The following is a 23,051-nucleotide window of genomic DNA, read 5'->3' as shown; positions in this document are numbered from 1 at the left end:
GCAGCATATATTTGGTCATGCTTTTTGAAAAACTTAAATCCTATTTGACAATCTCTGTCTTTTAGACTATTTACATGTAATGTATTTATTGTTTAGGCTATTTATACTTAGTGTAATTACAGATATGGTTGGGCTTGAGTCTATCATCTTGTGCTTGTTTTCTATTTTTCCCATCTATTCTTTGTTCCTTTTCATTTTAATATCTTGCCTTCTTTTGGTTAATTTTTACTATTCCATGTTTCTCTTTTTAAATTGTTAGTTATACCTCTTTTTAAAAAGAATACAGTTCTACAATTACAATATGCACCTTTAACTTCATAGTCTGCCTTCAAGTAATATTATACTAGTTTACACGTATGCAAGAATCCTGTGCACTTTCATTTTCCCCTTCCCATCCTTTTAGTTTTTTATCAAATATTTTACTTCTATATATATAGAAAGTTTGTAGTTATTCACTATATTTATCATGCTCAGAACTCTTTATGCCTTTGTGTAGGCCCTAGCATCCATCTGGTATATTTTCCTTCAGCCTGAAGACCTTCCTTTAGCTTTTCTTGTAGTGGAACTCAGGTGGCAATGAATTCTCTTATCTTGTGTTTGTCTTCAAAGAGTCTTTATTTCATATTCATTTTTGAAGGATATTTTCACTGGGTCTAGAATCATAGGTTGACAGTTTTTTTCTTTCAGCCTATTAAAGATGTTGTTCCATTGTCTTCTGGCTTGCATTGTTTCTGACGAGAAACCAGTGATCATTCTTATCTTTGTCCCCCTGTAAGTAATGTCTTTTTTTCCCTGGTTGTTTTTAAGATATTTCTCTTTATCATTGGTTTTCATCAATTTGATTATAATGAGTGTTGGTGTTATTTTCTTTGCTTTTATTTTGCCTAAGATTCATTGAGCTTCTTGGACCTGTGGGTTTATAGTTTTCATCAAACTTGAAAAAATTTGGCCATTGCTTCTTCAAATTTTTGCCTCCACCCCCTCCCCCACAACCTTGCTTCTTCTGGGCTTTTAACCACAGGTATATTGCCTGATGTTTTCCCACAGCTTACTGAAGCTCTGTTTATTTTTCTTCCAGTACTTCAGTTTGGGTAGGATCTGTTGTTACATCTCTGAATTCACTGATCGTTTCTTCTGCATTGTCTAATCTTCCTTTAAGCCCATTCCAAGAATTTTTAATTTTTGATATTGTATTTTTAATTTTTAGAAATTCCATTTGGTTGTTTTATTATGTCCTGCATCTCTGTCCTCATTGTGTTCATGTTTTACTTTGAATATGTTTATAATAGCTGTTTTAAAGTCTTTGTTTGCTAATTACCTCATCTCTGTAGTTTCTGGGTTTGTTTATATTGGCCAATTTTTTCTTCCTAATTGTGGGTAATATTTTCTTGCATAATATTTTCTTCCCCTTTCAAATATCAAGTAATTTTTGACTGGACTTCATGAACATTACATTATTGAGTGTCTGGATTTTGCTGCCTTCCATTACAGTGCATTGAAGTTTGTTTTGGCAGCCAGCTTACTGGTGGATCAGCTTGACCCTTTCAAGCCTTGTTCTTATATTTTCTTAGGGTGAACCTGGACTAGCCATTTCCCTAATGTTAGTTTAGCCCAACTACTAAGGTGTGACCTCCTAGAGTCTCAATTGAATATCGCAGGTTTTCACTGAGTTCCCTCCACTCTGGCCGGTTGAAGCTCAAATATCTCTCAGCCCTGTATGAAATGTAGGAATTATTAAGCTTACAGATCCCCCGTAGTTTTCTCTAAGCAGCTTAATGGAGTTTTGCCTTACACATGCTCAGCTTAGTGTAAAGCCAAAGACCCAAAAGGATTCCTACTCAGATATCTGGAGCTCTTTCTTTGCATAGATCCCTCGTCTTTGGTACTCTACCCAGCAAATTTAAGCCGCTTTGCCTTTCTAAATTCTTTTTTTGTCCCCTCAACTCAATGAAACCACCCTACTGTGCTTATCTTTCTACCTCTAGGACCAAGACCTGGAACTTGCTTCCAGGAAGAGACCAAGGGTAATTGTAGGATTCATTTCATTGTTTCTTCTCTCAAAGGTCATTGTCCTGTACTACCTTTAGTCAGGTTTCTTAAAACAGTTGTTTCATGTATTTTTTAGTTTTCTAGTTATTTATGGTAAGAGGGCGAGTCTAATATAAGTTACTCTGTCATTTTTGGAAGCAGAATTCTTGTCTGCCACGTTTATGCTATATTTTTGTTTTTATTTTCAAATAAAGGGAGGTCTATCATGAAAATATTTGCCATACGGTGAGGTATGTAGATTGTCCTTGTATCAGAATCAACTCTGTTGCTTTTCCCAGTTACAGATACCTGGGCTTTGAGGTTCCAGGCATCATATTTTAAAAACCTTTACAGATGATTTGTGATACAAAACAAAAGCCAATAATCACTGATCTAGTAAGCTTAAATCTAGTGTGACTTTGGTGAACTTAAAGGAGGTATTCTACAACCTGTGCTTAAGTTAGTGACACCCTGTAAAAATAGAATAAAAAGAGGAGTAGGACCTCCTAGATATCCCCACCATCCACATATAAAGCATTAATTTCTGGCAGAGCAGGAGTTTTTGGAACTCTGATCAAGTGCTATGGCCTTTTCATGTTCTAATTTGTTTGTACCTGTGCCATAACAGTTGTTATGTAGTTTAAATATTACTTTTATCATAAAATGTCATGAACTTTTTCTTAATATTTATAAAGTGATCTGCAAATATTCTCATAATACATGGATTCAGAGATGGTTAGCAGATTTCATCTTGTATGCCAACTCTGTTTTGATTAGTGGTGACTTCCTGGAGCTCAGTGTTGAGAAAGATTTTAAGGCCAGTTCTAGACTCAGCAGGAAAGAATGCTCTTATCTGTCATGAGTTTGGGATTGGAGGAATGGGGTACACGTTCCATGTATTTGCAACTTCTGTACTGGTTGAAGGCACTCTTTTTTCTCTAGATTTCTCTAATTACACAAGAAAACTTGTTGCTACTGTATCTTGACTTTTCCACATGTAGGAAACAAATATGGAATGTCTTTATTTAAATTATTTCTTCATTCATCCATTCCTTACTCATTCATTTCCTCTTTCTTTCTCTCAAAAGATATAATCAATATGATATTATGTTATTATAGTAGTAGTTCTAGTCTGTACTTCTTTTTAAATAAATAGACCCATTGTGTATTTTTTTTAAGGTCACTGGTTCTGTTGACCATATTTTCCTGAATTCCAAATCAGACACATAGTCTTATTCCTGGTCTAACAATAGCATAGAAGAATTGAAGTTGGGACACTCTTAGAAAATTTTACAAAATGTTCAGAGCACAACTTAGGCTCAGATCATTAATAACAAATATTTTTGGATTATAATTAGACATGTAACTAAGAATATCTTCTCATCTGCAGATTTTTATATATTAGGCCAACCATGGTCCTATAGGATTAGAATATGGCGATTTAGAAAAATGTCCTACTTTCAAACATAAAATCCTATTACATTTTTTTTTATGGTGGAATATTGTTAGCTAAGTGCCTTGGGCTACAGAATCATCTGGGTGATGAGAAGTAATTGTAATTCTCTTTCTGATCTGTCTCAGATCACTTGGTTCTTGTCCTCATTCTGTGTGTATACTGTGTTGAGGAGTTGGGTATTAGCAAACTAGCAGAGGTTTAGACTGTGACTAATGTGTGAGAGGGACACATTTCGTTTGGGCAAGAAACTCATCTTTTCAGTCTCCATATTTAATGGGGATGGGTGGGAAATGGAATGGTGGAGGTTGTCTTACTACTCATTTCAGTTATTATTAATCTAAAACACTTCCTGGTGCCAAAAATCTAGGATGTTTAGCATAGTATACTATAGTGAAAAGAGCACAGTTTTGAGAACCAAGAGATATATGTTCTAGTCGTAGCTTTTCATTTACTAACTCTGTGACCATAGCAAACTACTTAACCTTTTAAATTTTAACTTACACATAAAATGAGGTTAATAATCTGCTGTATCTATCACACAGGGTTGTTGGGAGGATCAAGTGAAAACACAGATGTAAAAGCTTCTAAGAATTTACTAATGGTATATCATTGTGAAATAATATTATGGTATTGGGTATGTCACCTTATATTAGCTTGTCTCTCCCCATAGGAAAATGGATGGGGTTGTGATATCTTTGCTTAATTTAAAAATACTTCATAGACTGAAAAAAAAATAATTATTTTAGGAAACCTTCTGATGATGGTTCTATTTAAGGAAAACTAATGAAGTATCTGCTGTGTTTTTCCTAGGGCATGAATAATGTCAGTGAGAAATACTCATCAGCTATGCTTTGCTTTACAGCTTGGAACCCCATCCACTGCCAGCACACTGAATGCCACAACGCAATTAACAAACCAGCTGTGAAGGTACTGTTTGATTAGACATGGTGCTGTATTATATTGTCAGTGGTCAAATTATCAGGAGCAAATTGCTGAATGAAATGGAGATTGCATCCTTCTCTGTAAAGCAGAAGCCTGTACTCTGTGGTCATCTCAAATGACCGTTCTCTACTTGGATCTGACTGTACTCTGGTGGATTGGTTCAAGACAGAGCAATGAATAGTGATATCTGCAGATTTGACTCTGAGTTCATAGCCAAGTGCTGTGGAGAACTGTGCTAATTATCAGAATAATTCTGGTGAAACACTTACATAGTCCTTGACTGATTTCTGTCTGGGCTAATAAACTCAGGGGAATGTACTTTGGCCCTGTTTTCATGTGTTTGCTACAAGTTATGAGTGGTCTAGTGTGTGACTATGTGAATTCAAGAGTCGTAGGACAAAAACAGATAAAATTGTTAAGTCTTAGCTCAGATCACAGATGTGACTTAGTTGAAATGACTGAGAGGTAGTTGGACAGGAAACACATGGAAAATTACAAAAGAGGTAAGGGAACAGTGGTTTAGAGAGGTCAAGTCACTCTCCTAAGGTCACGCAGACAGAACTAGGTACCTTGACTCTCAGCCTTATTCTTTTCCTACCACATCTAATTGGTTCTGTCCTGTTATAATCCTGAATCTTTGAAGTAGAAAATTAAGAAAAATAATTACACCACTTAACAAAATTACTTTTGGTATATTTGTCGGATACAACACTTGGCTGGAGAGACCTGTGTCTGGATTTACATGGGTTAATTTTTAAATTCTGAGGAGTGGGAGTTAGGTCAAGTGATTAGAGTTCAAGTTGCTTTTTAGAACCTATTGTCAAGGAAGTTTGCCTCTCTTGTTCTATAGAGAGGTAGATTGTAAAGATTATCAAATAATAGAAAAATAATACTCTAATTTTTAGAAACAGAGTAGAAGAGGTAAAATGAGCTATAAAAAATATAAATATAAATGGAGCCAAAAAGAACTCTAAATGGAATAAAACATGTATTTCATATACCAAAAGTGGCACAGGAGTGCCAGTTATCACATTGTCATCTAGATATATCTTACCAACAAAGGACATCCTTATATTATTATGCTTGATCTCTGCTTTTGATGAAAGTAAATTGAATGAATTTATGCTGAGAAAGAGCAGGTGAGGGTAACCCACCAATGGAAGCTTAGTCCTCTCCCATTCTACGATGTGTACTCTTCCTCTGAACTTCCATAAACATTTGGGGTTCAAAGGTACTTTTCTTTGGTGTGAGGACATTTTGAGCTAAACACAAGTGAGTTCATATAGTATTCAGCTTAATTCTTCACAGTGGTGAGACTTTCACAATTCCCGTAGTTTCTATATCTGTCCTTTCCTCTTTCTGCCTAAGTTACAGTGCCCTCTTCGTTCACCCAGACATCAACCGAAAGGAGGTACTGAAAATCTGTTTAATTTTTCCAGTTATTTTTTCCTTGATTTTATGTCAGACTGCATTCTCGGGAGTCCTCTGACTTCCTGATTAGTAATGGTTTTTGGCTTCCTTCCCGCAGAAGCCATCATGAATTAGAAATTCTCCCTCTCTTTAGGCAAACAGCCCAGTCTACTCCTCTGGCCTGGCCTCACTTTCCTCACAGGCCATTCCCTATAGCCAGTCCTCCAGGATAAGCCAAACCATCCCACTTTCTGTCATTTTTTAATTGAGGTAAAATTCACATAACATAGAACTAGCCATTTTAGAGTGGACAACTCAGTGGCATTTATCACCTTCACAATGTTGTACAACCACTACCTCTATCTAGTCCCTAAACGTTTCTCTCACCCCCCCAGATTTTACTTTCTCAAGCCCAGGGCTTCCTTTTACATTTTCACTCTATGCTTCCCAGAAAGGGAATATTCTTGTTGTCATTTCCTGTGCAGAGGCTGTTTTTGCACGACCACCGGTCTGGCTCAGGGTTATTCTTTCTTTACAATATGAGCACTCCACAAACCCACAGAGATATGAGCATATGACATGTAAATCAAGGGTACCCAACATCCAGATGCTTGCAGAATAATGTTAAATGAAAAAGAAATTATGAAGTGTACAGTATGATGCAAATGTAGTTTAAAAATCACATATATGAATTTTATATTCATCTTCATAATGAACACCAACCAGTAATTCTCATCAAAATATTACCAGTGATTGCATTGAGATGGAGGGTTAATGAGTTATTTAAATTTTCTTCTTTCCTTTTCTTCATTATCTGAAGCCTTTACCTTGGGCATGTATTATATTTATAGACAGAAAATAACTGTTTTTAAATGTAACAGTCAGATGTGAACATATTAACGTGGATGTAAACTGACCTGTTCAGTGCGGAACAGGATTGACACTCCTAGCCACAAATCTGAAGGGTCATGTTAATTCATTTAACATGTCAGAGGTCAACTAGCTAACCTCTAATGACTCTTCACAGTTCTAACATCCTAGGAGTTTTTACTTTGGAATGGAATGAAAAAATATCTTTACCTGACAGAGGTATCAATGACTCATTAGAAATGAGAGTAAAGTACCTATACTGAAGAAGAGGTCTACATGGAGTGCATGGGAAAAGCTCAGGGAAAATGGATTTATTTTCACAAAAAGCCTAATATCTCCATAATAGTGAGTTATACCTCTAGGCAGTAATGAACCAAACTTGGGTCTGCTCGCCTGTGTGCAGTAAAGCCAGTCTACTGATACCGGCTGGTGGTGAAGGAAAGCACAGCATTTATTGTAAGGCGCCGTACAAGTAGTCTGGGACGACTAGTGCTGAAAACACCGTAACTCTCTGGTGGGTTTCAGCAAAGCATTTATAAAGGCCAGGTGGGGGCAGGGGGGAGGGGTCGCAGGGTCTGTGATCAGCTCGTGCACAATTCTCCAATTGGTTGATGGTGAGGTAACACGGTGATGTCACAGGGGTTAACATTATCAGTCCTTAGGTGCCAGTAGGTCTGGGGGCTACAAAGTGCTCGTGGTCATGAAGTAGTTAATTTCTTCCATTTAGTGGTGGTTTTAGTATCTGTAAAACAACTCGGGAAATGTTCATCAGATACTGTAATATAACTAGGTATTTCGGAGAGGAGCTACAGCAGAGGATATGGGGTAAGGGTCTGTCTCGGGAAGGCCCCATAAGGTCCTGCTCAGTTACATAATGATTTGCCAAATAGAAAAGCATTATATATATATATATATATATATATATATATATATATTGCAGTAGGTTGCAAAAAAGTACTTTTAAGGCAAGAGCCAAAAGTTATGATAGGATCCTAAAATGAAAGTATGTTGGAAATTATAGTTCATTATATCCCACTCTGTTTTTTGGTTTTACTTGGTCCTATTTGAAAATCACTTTATGAAATATTTGAATCCCAGATAATTAGCTAACACAGGAGTCAGCAAACTATGGCCGCAGTTAAATATGGCCTGCTGCCTGTTTTTGCAAGTAAAGTTTTATTGGAACACAGCTGTGCTCCTTTGCTTACATATTGTCTCTGGCTGCTTTTATGCTACAACAGCAGAGCTGAGTAGTTGTGACAGAGAACTTATGCCCCATGAAGCCTGAAATATTTACTTCCTGGCCATTTACAGAAAGTTTGCCAATCCCTGATTTAACACACCAGAAAGTAGTTATTCACTGTATCAAAGGAAGCATGAAAGTTACCTAAGGAAAATTTTCACACTGGGCCTTTAGCACCAGGGAATATATAATTTACAGATTTTGATGGTATAATTATTTAAGTTTAGGAATTCTAACTCTTACTTCCCCAACCATTGAAACTCCTAAGGGTTTTAACTTTAAATGACAGGCTGCTTGGGTCATAAGTTCAGTTCATTTATCCCCTTCAAATCATTAAAAAAAAAAAAAAAAGCCTAAAGAAAAGGCAGAGTGAAGTTCTAGAAGAATTTGTGTACTAGGCATGTTAACTGCATACTCAGCTGTAGCATAGATTGATTACTTCTTGAAGGGCAGGAACAGAATTCAAAACGACTTTGAGACTTCCCTGGTGACGCAGTGGTTAAGAATCCACCTGCCAATGCAGGAGACGCAGGTTTGAGCCCTGGTCCAGGAAGATCCCATATGCCATGGAGCAACTAAGCCTGTGTGCCACAACTACTGAGCTTGAGCTATAGAGCCTGTGAGCCACAACTGCTGAGCCCGTGCTCTACAACTATTGAAGCCTGTGTGCCTAGAGCCCGTGCTCCGCAATAAGAGAAGCCACTGCAATGAGAAGGCCGTGCACCGCAACGAAAAGTAGCCCCCACTCACCGTAACTAGAAAAGCTCGCGTGCAGCAACAAAGACCCAGTGCAGCCAAAAATAAAATAAATAAATGTTTATTTTTAAAAAAAGGACAACTTTGGTGGGACTTCCCTGGTGACGCAGTGGTTAAGAATCCACCTGCCAATGCAGGGAACACGGGTTCGAGCCCTGGTCCAGGAAGATCCCACATGCTGCAGAGCAACTAAGCCCACGCGCCACAACTACTGAGCCTGTGCTCTAGAGCCCAAGAGCCACAACTACCGAGCCCACGTGCCACAACTACTGAAGCCTGCGCACCTAGAGCCCATGCTCCACAACAAGAGAAGCCACTGCTATGAGAAGCCCGAGCACCACAACGAAGAGTAGCCCCCGCTCGCCACAACTAGAGAAAGCCCGAGCGCAGCAACGAAGACCAGCGCAGCCAAAAAAAAAAAAAAAAAAAAGAGTTCAGTAAGTCATAGACATTTAAACCAATGCAAAGTACAAAATTCATTTTTTACTAGTCATTGAATGTTTTGTCCATTTGATTTAAAACATCCAGATATTTGAAATATCCTAATGATCAATTTAAGATTAATTCTTTAATCTCTGTACTTACACTAATGAAAACAGGCATAAATAACTCAAAATTGAACAGAGCAGTACAGGGTTAAACAAACTACAGTTCATATGTGGAAGAAAAAACACTACCTGAAGTTGAAAGTTGGATATATAGAACTTATTCCAGAGTAAGAAAAGTGCATCACTCAATGTTAGATTTAATGCTAAGTTTTCTGAATGAGGTCTATCTTGAGAAGCAAAATTCTCTACTGCCAGCATTTCGGTAACAGTTATGATTTTAAAATCTTAATAATACATTTTCCTTTTCCCAAAGAGAGATTACTGTGTTTACTGCATTAAAGAAGGAGTTACTATATGAGTAATACAGAAGCAATTTGAACAGCCACAGAACAGGATGATTTTTTGTTGTTGTTGTTTTTTGTTTTGGGTCTTCGTTGCTGCGCATGGGCTTTCTCTAGTTGCGGTGAGCCGGGGCTACTCTTTGTTGCGGTGCGCGGGCTTCTCATTGTTGTGGCTTCTCGTTGCGGAGCATGGGCTCTAGGCGCACAGGCTTCAGTAGTTGTGGCACATGGGCTCAGTAGTTGTGGCTCGTGGGCTCTACAGTGCAGGCTCAGTAGTTGTGGAGCACGGGCTTAGCTGCTCCGCAGCATGTGGGATCTTCCCGGGCCAGGGCACGAACCTGTGTCCCCTGCATTGGCAGGTGGATTCTTAACCATTGAGCCACCAGGGAAACTCACAAGATGATTCTTTATCTTTATAGAATGAGGGTGGATTTCTTTTTTAAAAATAATTAATTAATTTTTGGCTGCGTTGGGTCTTCGTTGCTGTGCACGGGCTTTCTCTAGTTGTGGCGAGTGGGGGCTACTCTTCGTTGCGGTGCGCAGGCTTCTCATTGCGGTGGCTTCTCTTGTTGTGGAGCAAGGGCTCTAGGTGCACAGGCTTCAGTAGTTGTGGCTCAGTATCTGCAGCTCACGGGCTTTAGAGTGCAGGCTCAGTAGTTGTGGTGCACGGGCTTAGTTGCTCCGCGGCATGTGGGATCCTCCCAGACCAGGGCTTGAACTCGTGTCCTCTGCATTGGCAGGCAGATTCTTAACCACTGCACCACCAGGGAAGTCCAGAGGGTGGATTTCTTGACACTATTTGTGACTTGAATTGCAAATAACAGGAGAAATGAAAAACCACAGCAGCCACATTTAAACCTCCAACGTGGGAAAACAGTTATAGGTTGAATGGGTTTTACTGAAAATATTTATTCTGCTTTGCTTTCGAAAATCTATTATCGAAACATTTGTGCGCTTGATATAGGGAACGTGATAAACAGGAGAGTTCATTCTGTCTTTTCATGTGTTTCAGATGTGTATAGACCCCTCCCTGTCTGTAGCTTTGGGTGATAAACCACCCCCATTGTATCTCTGTGAAGAATGCAGCCAGAGGATTGCAGGGTAGGTAAAAGAAAAGGAAATAGGGCTACAATGAGAAGAGAAGAATAATCACTTTGACTTAAATTGGTTGTTACCTTCATTTTCCACTAGCCTCTCTGTTTTTTTACAGGTTAGTTTGTCAGATATTTAATATATATCAAACTTTCATTTAAAAAGATTTCAGCTCTGAAAAATTGCAGTATTTCTCTCCATGTGACAAGAGAAAGCAATTCCACTTAATAAAACAGCTCCACTCTTCAAGTGACCCTGTGAAAAAGGCCGCAGAGAAAAATAAAAGAAAGCTGTGGTTTTCAAACATGACATAAAATTCATATGGGTTTTCTATGCTTGTTCGTTTCACAGAATCACACTCAGCTTTGTACAAATCATGCTGTATTTTGGTTGACTTAATTAGCATCTGGAAAGTATCATTTAAAGATAACTGAATATGATGAAATGCCTATAATTTATAATTTAGCTGGAATGCATTCGACATTTAAAAAGTTTATTATGATAGTGCTCTTAATTACACATCCTTTATAGTAAAAGCCTTTTAGCAATAGCGTGCAGCTTATAAGCATTCATGTGGAAGGGTAACATTGCAACAAAGTTCAAAAATGAATTCTGTTTTTCTTTATAGGGACCACAGTGAATGGTTGATTGACGTTCTTCTGCCGCAAGGTATGGCTTACTTCAGAAGGGATGAATAATGAGTAATCATGACTAATGGCACCGTTGATTTTTCTCCTTTTGTACTGTTTTATTTTACAAAGACAGCAACCAAAGTATTACTTTCTGTGCATATTCACTGATATGAAGCATGATATCAGTGTCTTGCTTGTAATATACCCACACATTTAATAATGAGGGAAGACGTATCATCTCCACCACAATTAGAGGTAGGTGTTGGAATTAGGATTCTGTATGACCAAAGCTGGATTCTGCCTTAAGGGGTTTTCTGTGTATATAACAGGTGTTGCCTGCAAGTTTGCTGTGCAAGTCAGAAAGGAAATAAGGAACATCAGTGAGAAGAGCATAAATAATGGGTCTTTCTCCTGCCACGGTTACCAGCTCTGTGTTTTTAGGGAAAATTATTTAATTGCTCTGAGAGTCAGTTTCCCCTTCAGTAAAATGGGGATAAATATATCTGACCCATCTCAGTGAAAAGACGAGATTGTAATGCTTGCAGTTTGCTAGAGTTCTGAAAGCTGTGCCTGATAAGTTGACAGGTTGCAGACAGAGTGTTTCCCTACACATGGGGAAGCAGGTATTCCAGCCACCTCATTGCAGGATGAAATGACCAGGAAAAATACTTAGCAGAGGAAAGATGAAAAGTGGAAAAAGCTGGGGGCATACTGAGCACAGATCAGGCACCCAGGAAGAACTTGATCTATAACTTCAGAGGTAGATAATAAAAGAATTTTTACGAAAAGCCTCACTTAAAAAGAAATGTAAAAACCTCATGTTAACTAAATTCGGTAAACACTTTTTTCAAAACTTAAGGTCTTTGCCTGATGATAATTACACTCCTTCTTTGTAGTCTAATTCTTAATATTAGGTTATCTCAACCTGAAGAAATAAATTGTTTAGTGAGTGCTCTGCGTCTGTAAAATGGGTCAATAATGTCAGCCTCTATATCCTTTAAAGAGACATTTAAAAATTTTATATAAGAATATCTGTAAAAAGATTTGGGCTTATATGGGTAAAGGTAACCTTTTTTTCCCCTTAAATTAGTGAACTTCCAGTGCTCCGAGGTAAAACCCATAGTCAGGTTCTAAACTATGTTTTAAATTTCAGATATGTTGCTGAATTCTGGCCATGATCTGCAGATGATATTCATCTGTGGAAGAAAACTGATAATAACTTTTCATTATTTATCCAGAGATGTGACCCATTAACCTCAGGTTAAGATAAACTCCAAGATATCAAACTGTTAAATAACCATTAATTATACAAAATCAGTTTTAACGACTGAGTTGTTAATTTCATTGATTTGACATCCGCTAATTCATAATTTCCAGACAGAGTTTGGGAGACATTTATCTTTGATCTTTTTAATAAATTGTGACATAGGCATTTAGTCTATTTTTTGAGCACTTACTATTTCATGGGAAATGTTAACAGATTCTTGGAAAAATTATTTCCAATTACACCCAAGCATCAGTTTTCATGGAAATAATTGGTATGCCCACTAAAAAGAGTTTTTATCCATTTATTAAAGTCAATCCTGAAGTACTAAAGTAATTTGACAGCTTTACTCCAGCTGGCCAATCCATGGGTTTGAAATTGCTTTCTCTTAAATAAGCCTGCAGCTGGTTTTGCACTAGTTAAGGACTGATGTAAGTTGATAGTTTGAGTCTAATTCATCCAAGTTATTAAGTTTTTTTCTATAGTTCTGATATAGCAAATCATCTCCATGGTGAAACTCTAAGCATATCACATCAACTCAGTGTCATAGCATAATGGAAGAACAGTAGACAGGGAGTCCAGTGACATTTGCTCCAGATTGGCCTGTACCATTGGTGGCCTGTGTGACTCTGAAGAAGCCATGTAACCCTCAATTTTGTTCTCTGTCAGATGAGGGGGTGAGGTTAAAGTTATTTGATCTGAATTCTAAGTCATGTCTGAGAAGATTGAATTATTTCTAAGGATAGGTGAAAATATTTGCAGCCTCATTAAACATACCACAGGTGTTTTTAACCTCGTTAAACATAACTAGATGACAGTTTGAGCGGGGGGAGAAGCTGTTTTGGTCAAATCTGGAGGCTGTGTTACTAAGCTTGTTTTTTGCTCACCTTGGTGGCTGCCCTTATTTAAAACGGGCCCTCTTTCTTTGTTGACATTTTGTGTACCTTCCCCTTACAGCTGAAATATCTGCTATATGTCAGAAGAAGGTAAGAGCAAACCATCTGTGTGGTGGGGCATGATTTGCTGTGTTTGTATGTAAATTCATTCATTGACATCTGCCTCATTTCTGCACCATGGTTTCCCAGTGTGTACATGTCACTGTATTTGTGAAGGGGGAAAGGAAATAATTCAGCATGCAAGATTGCTGTGTCTGGATGGTCTCTATTTACATTTCTGCTTTTGCTTACCCATCTATGCACAGTGTTTCTGAAAAGTAATCTGAAGTAAAAGCATATGTGTAACTCTGGGATAGAAGTCTAAATACAAAAAGGTTTGAGTGACAATGCAATACATGCAACTTAACTTTGGTAAAGGATGATCGTGTTTGCTCAAAGTCTTTATTGTTTGGAAGTGGAATGCAAATAGTCCAATATATGTGTGTCAGAAACATACCCAGACCAAGTATATATGGAAAATATTAATTTATATGTAAGTTGAATGATATCTCTAGTTAACGATTCCACTTTTGAATAGCCACTGTTCATGACAGTTTCCCTAAGCCATTTCCACCTTCTTTTCTTGCTCCAGTTGCTGAAAGGTACAAGAGAAGGTAGTATGGTGTGATACAAAGAACTTTGCACTAGTTGGTTGTGATACTTGGGTTCTGGTCGGCTCTATTCCCACCTAGCTATGAGACTATGTACAAGTCATTTATGCTTTTTGGGAGCTGTTTATGAGTGGATACCTTTAGAGGGCTGTTTCAGTTATCTATTGCCACCTAATAAACCATCCTAAAATGTACTGGCTTATAACAACAAACATTTGTTTGATCACGATGCTGTGGATCGGCAGTTTTGCCTATGCTCGCCTGGGTAGTTCTCTTGATAAACTCCTCTAGGCTCACTCATGTCTTGATAATTGCAATCAGTTAGTGGGTTTGCTGGCAACTGGTTGGTCCCAGATGACTTTACTCCCATGTCTGGGGCCTCAGCTGGGATGGCTGGAATGGTTGGGATGACAGGGGTGTCTGGCCCTCCCTCTTTCCATTAGGTGTCTCATCTTCCAGGAGGCTAGGCTGGATTTGTTCACAAGATATCAGTGTTCTGAGAAAACGAGAGAGGAGGTTGCAAGGCCTTTTGAACCTGAAGCTCAGTAGTCACACAGCATCACTTCTTTTTTTTTTTTTTTTTTTACAATGTTAAATGTTATGTTTTATCACATTTACGATGCTGCGTTTCCAAGCATTATACTATAGAAAGAAGAACACTCATTACTAATTTCTAAATCATAGTTTGTATCATATACCTTTTATTCTAACACAGCATCGCTTCTGCTGCATTCCATTGGCCAAAGCAAGTCCAAAGGACAGCTCAGTTTCAAGGAGTGGGGAAATAGACTCCTCTTCTTTATAGAAGGAGCAGCAAGAATTTTGTGGTCATATTTAATGTACCACAATCTACCCTCTGGGCATCATTACTTACATTCTTTCCATGTACCAAATACTCTCAGCACCTTGTAAGACCTCCAAAAGTCTTACGCATTTATGGCTTCAGGCTTAAAGTCCATTGTCTTATGATCTGCATCTGGTCTGGTCACTGATGAAACCCCTCGGGTATGAATTTTCTTGAACCAGAGACCTGTGAACTAAAAAGGCAAGTTACATACCCAACACAAAATGCGAGACAGGGATTGGATAACAGCAATAGACCTCTGTTCAGAAAGAGGAAGGGGAAGCAGGTAGCTGTTACTAGTCAATAGCAGCTCTAGCCAGGAACATGTCAACAGTTCCTCTGTCTTTAAGGAATAGCAAATATGCCTTGATTAGGATCTGATTTTGCTTCCTGGGAATAGTTTCCTAAGTCATGTCTTTCCTGGGATCTTTGCTCCACTCTTTAAGACATCTTTCCTTTATAATAAGAAATGGCCCATGTTGCAGCTGAGTAACCCTCTCAGTCTGCTTCCTGTATGTAGAAGTTGGGGTTCCATAGTCCTCTTTTCGTGTTGAACTGTGTCTGTCCCATTTGGTCTGCTGGTGGTACTTTTGCTAGTATGCCTCTCTTTAAAACTTTGTGGATTTTCAATGAATCTAATTGGGGTTCAGTGCCGTCAAAGGCACATCTATAATTCTTTTTGAGTATAGAAATGCCTTCTATACTTTGGGCATTTCAGCCCTTAACAATAATTATTAGAAGCCCTGTTCTAGCTGGAAGGCTCAACTGGGCATCGCCTTATATAGCTTTCTGAAGTTTTAACAAGGGATCATATAGTCATTCAGCATACTTTTGATTTCATTTTTATTCCGAGTCTATTTCCTACTTTGAGAATCTTTTACAAGCTGGAGAGACTAGGATGAGAAACAGTTTTATTTCTAAATTGGCATTTCCTGGCTCTGGTGGTATACGTAACATACTTGACACCCAGGGTGGATCATTTTTTAATACTCCCCTCCTTTATATGACAAAATTATTATTTCAGTAATAAAGTTAAAATTAGCACATTTTTATTACTTATCCTTTAATAAATGTTGTGTTTTATATGAAAGTTAATTTGGAGAACTTTCCTTAAGTTCCTAATAGATCAGAATTGTTTGAGCTTGCTTTGGGCAAAGTTTGTGTCTTTCAATACTATATATTCAGTACTACATATTCCTACATTTGAATAGTAGGTTTGAGATAAACATCAAGATTGTATCAAATACAACATTGTAAATCAGCTATACTTCAGTAAAAAAATAAATTAAAAAACTGTATCAAATAAGCATCGAGAGACAGATGCTTTATTTCAATTCTGCTGTTCTGTGAGACCACTTGGAATTATTTATTTATATTTAAAATTCAAAACAATGAAACAGAGTGGCTAGAGCGAACCTTTGAAAACATGCCCAGCTGAATCTGAACCTAAGGGAAATCTCTCTAATTTACTTTTGAAATGAATGCATGTAGCTGAGTCCACAGGGTTTAGGACTGATTGTGGCTTGGAAATATATTATTAAAACTTAGTAGGAACCACAGCAACTGTTTAGAACTTTGACCAACCAAAGGTTATTTAGGGGCAAAGTATTTTATTGCTGATATTATATTTAGAATTGATGGCACATGGGGATAAGGCAGGTTGACTTTTAGTTGATATTCCAGATACTAACATACACAGGATGTCCAGATACTACCTAAGAAATCACTCAAAATGTAGCAGCATGAAACAACAACTATTTAATTATGCTTACAGATTCTGAGGGTCAGGGATTTGGACAGGACACAGTCCACAGCCTATCTCCGCTTGATGATGTTTGGGGCCTCATCTGGGAAGACTAACTTGACTAGTTAGGGGCTGGAATTACCTAGAGACATCTAGATCGTATGTTTGGGCTCTGGGATGGGGTGACTTGAAGGCTGGGCTTAGAGTAGAGACTTACACATTGCCTCTCCATGTGCCTTGACCATGGCACAGTTCTAAGAGTATCCTGATGAGGAAGCTTCTGAAGAGAGAATATTCTAAGACAGCAAGTTGGAAGCTGCATGTCCTTTTAGAATTTGCCTTGGGAGTCCTGTGAGTATCACTTCTGCCGTGCTCTGTTGGTTGAAGCAGCCACAGCCCATCCAGATTCAAGGCTCATGAAAGCATATCTGAGGAACTAAACCAAAAGAGCCTCACCCACAGCTGGACTTAATTTAGACAAGAAGACCTTGGACCTCCAGCCAGGAATTTGCATGTGGGAAGAATGTAAATAATTTGTGACCAGAAAATAGGATTGGAAATTGTAGGCCTTAAACGTTGGGACTTTATTATAGCTAATAACTACCCACTAAACCCATATCCACATCCTATTGTTTATGTAACAGTGGGAATCCCAGAGGAACAAAGACTAACTATAACTGGAAGGAAGAAATAAACACTAACAATGTACTCCGATATAACCCACCCTGCTAGTGATGTGGTTGGGTTTGGTTTGGTTTGGTTTGGAGAAGCCCCAAACCAGTAAGGATTCATGTGCTTCCAGAATGAAATTTAGTAAGTGAAAGAGAAAGAAAAGGCACAAAGCAGGAAAGACACCTCACTTGGAGAAGTCAGGGCTGACTTGGATGCTGAAGAAGACCTGGGCTTCAGATGCAGAGGAAGCACACTGTATTTTAACAAATAATTTTTAAAAACTTGTTAATAAAAGGGAAAAAAGATCATAAAAAATTTAAACTTGCTTTTATGATTTATTGACCTGGGTCCTGTTCAGAAAATGAGATTTCCTAGCACTCGTATCCAAAGCCTTGTGCTAAAATCGAAGTGGAACAAGCCTTACTTTGAAATGGTTGTTCCGATAGGCAATTCAATACATTGTCAATGTTTGGATATAGGTTTTGTACTTGCCTTTTTCCTTCTTCTGTCTCCGCACTTCGCAAGATATCTGTCATGGAAGGTTTTCAGTCTTCCTCAAGCCCTGAGTTCATAATGGCTTAGGATATTATTTCCCCTATTATATTCCATCTTTTAAAAAATTTTATTGGATTATAGTTGATTTACAATGTTGTGTTAGTTTCAGATGTACAGCAAAGTGATTCAGTTATACATATACATATAGTCATTCTTTTTCAGTGTGTTCCATCTTAATAAGCTCTATTGAAAGACTGAAATGCTCTCTTGACACAAGACATTGATTATGTGGTGGTGACATCTCTAAAAGGCTTGGCACAGTTTTGTGCAGAGGTCAGGGATATTTCCTGATTGCTCCTCAAATTGCATTATGTGGGCGCTGCCTTTCTCCCCTGCTTCTTGTCAGGGCAGCTCTGATAATAACCCCCCCTGAGCTTCAGAATCTCTCTTATACTGCACCACTTTTCTCACTTCATCTGTTGACTCCTTTCCTCTAGTTGATGTCAGCCGCTGAGTCTGTGAATGCTTCTTGCTGTGTTTTGATGTTCCTGTGGTGTCCACTGACATATTCTTTAGGTCTTGATAGAAAGAGTGCCGGTGGGGATGGACAGGCCAGCTTTGGGGTCATCAGCTCGGTGCAGCACAGCTCCCTGCCTGTCCTTGAACGCACCAAGGACAGATGAGCTGCAGTGGAAATCGGCCCTTTAGGCGGTGGATAAAATAATTTTGAAAGTTTATTTTAGGGGTTAAAATTGTTTGTTTCCGACTCTCATGTGCTGTGATGCACTGTCTCTGGACCACAGTTTTAATTTTTTTTCATATTTCTGCTGAAAACTCTTGAAATGCTAACTTGAAATAATCCAGGAAGACCCCCATGCCTCATGGCTGAGGTCACTTTACAGAGGACTTTTCAACAGTTTCACTCATATTTAGAACGTTTCTACCACTCACACTAATAGAAACCACTTCTCACCTTTATTTTTAACTATAGCTGAAATCTCACTGGTTAGAGATGACCTGCATTTTGGAAACTAGTGGCACTTCAGAAATGCGCTGCCACTTCCAGTGGCCCTTTAAGTTTCCATTTTTTCCAATTAGTAGCCAAATTTACCTCAGTGGTGACTTTTAATTGATTTCACTCTTTTTCTTCTAGAACTGCAGTTCCCACGTTAGAAGAGCTGTTGTCACCTGCTTTTCAGCAGGGTGTTGTGGTCGTCACGGAAACAGGCCTGTTCGGTACTGCAAAAGATGCCACTCAAATCATCACAGTAACGAACTGGGAGCTGCCTCGGAGACCCACCTCTATCAGACCTCCCCTCCACCCATCAACACTCGAGAATGTGGTGCCGAGGAACTTGTCTGCGCCGTGGAGGCGGTGATTAGGTAACAGCTTCATTAGAAACTTACCCTGAAAACACTGCCTTTGCTTTGAGCCACCCTGTTCACATTGAGATGTGCAAATTTATTTATTTATTTTTATTTTTAAAATGATTTATTTATTATTTATTTTTGGCTGCATTGGTCTTTGCTACTGCACGCGGGCTTTCTCTAGTTGCGGCGAGCAGGGGCTACTCTTCGTTGCGGTGTGCGGGCTTCTCACTGCGGTGGCTTCTCTTGTTGTGGAGCACGGGCTCTAGGCACGTGGGCTTCAGTAGTTGCGGCACGCAGGCTCTAGAGCGCAGGCTCAGTAGTTGTGGCACACGGGCTCAGTGGCTCTGTGGCATGTGGGATTTTCCCGGACCAGGGCTCGAACGCACATCCCCTGCATTGGCAGGCGGATTCTTAACTAGTGCGCCACCAGGGAAGTCCGAGATGTGCAAATTTAATTCAACTTCAAGTGCCCTCAGCCGGGCAGCTCAACTTCCACAATGTTGCAGTGACAATGTTTTAATTCATTCATTCAACAAATATTTTTATCTAACGCCAGTTAAGTGCCAGGCATGTATCAGACACTTGGAAGACAGAAGAGAGTAAAATGTAACCTCTGCTTTCAAGTTACCCATGTAGGGACTATAAAAACAGAAGAACGAAATTGCAATCCAGTGTGGTGAGCACAATGACAACACAGAGTAGGGGGTCTTAGGGGAATGAAGTGGAGGCGCCAGTCAGAGTGAGAGGTGGGAATAAGGCTGTCCCAGACCTGACTGATAGCAGTGAAGGATGGGAGAGCTCTAGATAATTCGGTCCTGGAGTAAACCAGAAGACTGTGGAGTAAGGCAGGGGCCTGATCCTGCAGGCTTCTGGCTTTTTCTCCTTCTGTCACACACAAAAAAGGAAGCTTTAGAAGTGATAACCTCTAGATTTGTTCTCTTTTTGTATAATATTCACTGAGGCAAGATTTTTAAAAATTAAGAAAAAATATTAGAATGCAAGTTTTTTTTAGATGTTGGGGGTAGGAGTTTATTAATTAATTTATTTTTGCTGTGTTGGGTCTTCGTTTCTGTGCGAGGGCTTTCTCTAGTTGTGGCAAGCGGGGGCCACTCTTCATTGTGGTGCGCGGGCCTCTCACTATCGCGGCCTCTCTTGTTGCGGAGCACAGGCTCCAGATGCGCAGGCTCAGTACTTGTGGTTCACGGGCCTAGTTGCTCCACGGCATGTGGGATCCTCCCGGACCAGGGCTCGAACCCGTGTCCCCTGCATTAGCAGGCAGATTCTCAACCACTGCACCACCAGGGAAGCCCCAGAATGCAAATTTTAAAGCTAGAGACTAAGTCTTCTGTTTCTCTTATCCCAGTGGCTGATACATGTAGAAGTGCAATAAATGTTTGCTAAATAAAACATTACAGAAAGTTTGGAAATAGAAAAAAAAATCAACCATACAGCTGTCATCATCATCACTTTTGCACATGTTCTTCTAGGTTTATTCAAATGCATATTTTATTTATATAACTGTAATCACAGTGTATCCACATTCTTTTTGATGTAACCTTATACCATTAGCTCTTTTCCATGTTGTGTAGTTTCCACATTTATCCTTTTTAGTGCCTACATAATATTTATCTAGATTATTTTCCTCCACCAGTAGATATTTCAATTTCTTCCTTTTTTTTTTTTTACTGTTAAAAATAACTCTGATAACTATTTTTGTGTATAGTGCTGTTTGTATATTTTTTTTCTTAGGGTAGATGACCAGATGTGGTTGACTGGGTCAAAGGATCTGAATATTTTAATGGTGCTTGATACATTACCCAACTGATTTTCAGAGAGTGTATGTGAATTTCATACATCACCGTATGAAACTGATAGTTTTTGCTAAACCCTTGCCAACATTGGGTATTATGTTTTTAAATTGTCATTTGCTTAGCAAGTGAAAAAGGAATCTTCGTTGCTCACTGTCAGGTCTTTGAATACTAGATATTAAATAGTTTTCCATCTGGGTACCAGTTCCTCAGTCTTTCCTTGTATTATGCATTTGATGTCCACACAGCTTCATATTAGATATAGGAGAAGCATTGACATATAGTGGGATGGTTGGTGAACTAGAAGCCAGAAGGCATCAGTTCTGCTTGATTCTAATTGATTGGAGGAAGTAGCCTCTTTGTGCCTCAGTCTGTTCATCTTTGAAATGGGGATGGAGTAGAAAATAGTAAGGAAATTAGGCTCCTTCCAATTTAAAGGAGAGCAATGAGTAATGCTTGAGTACTCATGAAGTAATTGCTCTGAATAGGTCATAATCTCGAATGTGTTTTTTGGCAGTCTCACTTGAAATCTCTCCCCTTTGGCAGCTTGTTGAAAGAAGCCGAGTTCCATGCTGAGCAGCGGGAACATGAGCTCAATCGCCGGCGGCAGCTGGGCCTCTCCTCCTCCCACCATTCCCTGGATAACGCTGACTTTGACAACAAAGATGATGATAAACACGACCAGCGGCTACTCAGTCAATTTGGGATATGGTTCTTAGTAAGAAAAGAAGTTAACTCTTCTCTGCTTTCTTATGTTTCATTCCAACATTGCCCTGATGAGGAATTTCTTCTGTTCTTTTTAAAGAAGTAAATAGTAAATAGTGAAAAATTAAACTTAGCATAGGGACTCTATACTCTAGGACAGTGACTGCACATTGGATTTACCTGGGAAGGCTTTTAAAAAATGCCATTGCCCAGATTCCACCCCAGAATCTTGGGAACTTTTTAAAAAGCTCCCTAGTTGATTCTAATGAATAGCCAGGTGTTGAAACCTACCGTGCCAGACCCTAAACTGTTGGAAATGCACAGTTTGACAATAAACAAGTGGGAAAGTTGCTAGGGTATATTGTGAAATATTGGATTCAATATAATTTACAGATCATTCATCCGATCAACATGAAAGTTTGCTTGAAAGTTCAGTCTCTGTGGAGCTTTTTGTGTATTTATGGCAAGTCTGCAATACAGCCAGAAAAATTATAGCCAAACCAATGCAAGGAATTTGATTGCTATTGACTGATTCAACTGCAGTATTCATTCAGGAAAGATCAAACATACAGATCCAAAGTTCCAAGCATGCTGAATTTGCCAGTTCTGCAGAAAAGCAGACTTTTGTTTTTGTCCGTTGGAGACATGGGCTAAGTCTCCAAAGTGATACATCTCTTTTATGCTTTCACACATTTTTTTGGTTTTGTTTTGCTTTGTTTTGTTTTGCCAAATTGGAGTTTAATTGTTGATTTCGCATGTCTTGCTGCTAGAACTTATTATCTAATGACATACTGACTATTATTGTGAACTCCTGAAGGCAAAGATAGCGTTTTACTTATTTCTTATATTCCTGAACGCTACTTCAGTGCTTAATAAGAGATTATTTCAGAATGATTGAATTACTAAGTGATGAGCAGTTTTGGAAGGTCTATTTATAATATGGTGAACTGGGGGGGCTCTAAGGTTTCAGAATTATTACTGATAGGAAATTCTTGGCTAAATCTGATCATTTTAGAACTGAAATATATATAGATTATTTTTTACTGAAGATATTTATGAAATTTCACTTTGTAGACTTAACTTGTTAAAAGTATCTAGTGCAGATTATGTAACAGATTTCTTATATGGGAAAAGCTTATAGGGAGGTGCAATCTCGAGGGGAAATTCTTACAGTCCATCTCTCTCTGTAGAGGAGAACACAGTTTCCAGGCTAAGTGGTCCTCCATCAATTTAAAAACTGCCTATTTTACCCCTTCATTTTTCTGATGAGGACAGAGAAGCCCA

General features: G+C 38.8%; 1 protein-coding gene across 4 annotated transcripts in view; it reads left to right on the top strand.

The window, feature by feature from the left end:
* Positions 1 to 23,051, top strand: part of UNC79 (unc-79 homolog, NALCN channel complex subunit) — a gene marked incomplete at both ends in the record, with an annotated part of 201,032 nt that overhangs the window by 38,746 nt on the left and 139,235 nt on the right. For all 4 annotated transcript variants that reach the window (XM_082852780.1, XM_082852778.1, XM_082852777.1 and 1 more), the window contains 6 exons: positions 4,347 to 4,411; positions 10,607 to 10,695; positions 11,315 to 11,355; positions 13,540 to 13,568; positions 19,037 to 19,266; positions 21,609 to 21,780. In XM_082852780.1, the coding sequence (XP_082708906.1) occupies positions 4,347 to 4,411; positions 10,607 to 10,695; positions 11,315 to 11,355; positions 13,540 to 13,568; positions 19,037 to 19,266; positions 21,609 to 21,780 (626 nt within the window). The remainder of the gene's footprint in view (positions 1 to 4,346; positions 4,412 to 10,606; positions 10,696 to 11,314; positions 11,356 to 13,539; positions 13,569 to 19,036; positions 19,267 to 21,608; positions 21,781 to 23,051) is intronic.

This window comes from Leucopleurus acutus, assembly GCF_964270905.1.
Source record: "Leucopleurus acutus genome assembly, chromosome: 1".
Classification (NCBI taxonomy): domain Eukaryota; kingdom Metazoa; phylum Chordata; class Mammalia; order Artiodactyla; family Delphinidae; genus Leucopleurus; species Leucopleurus acutus.
The sequence above is the reverse complement of the archived record's forward strand: the minus strand, read 5'-3'. Positions and strand labels throughout refer to the sequence as shown.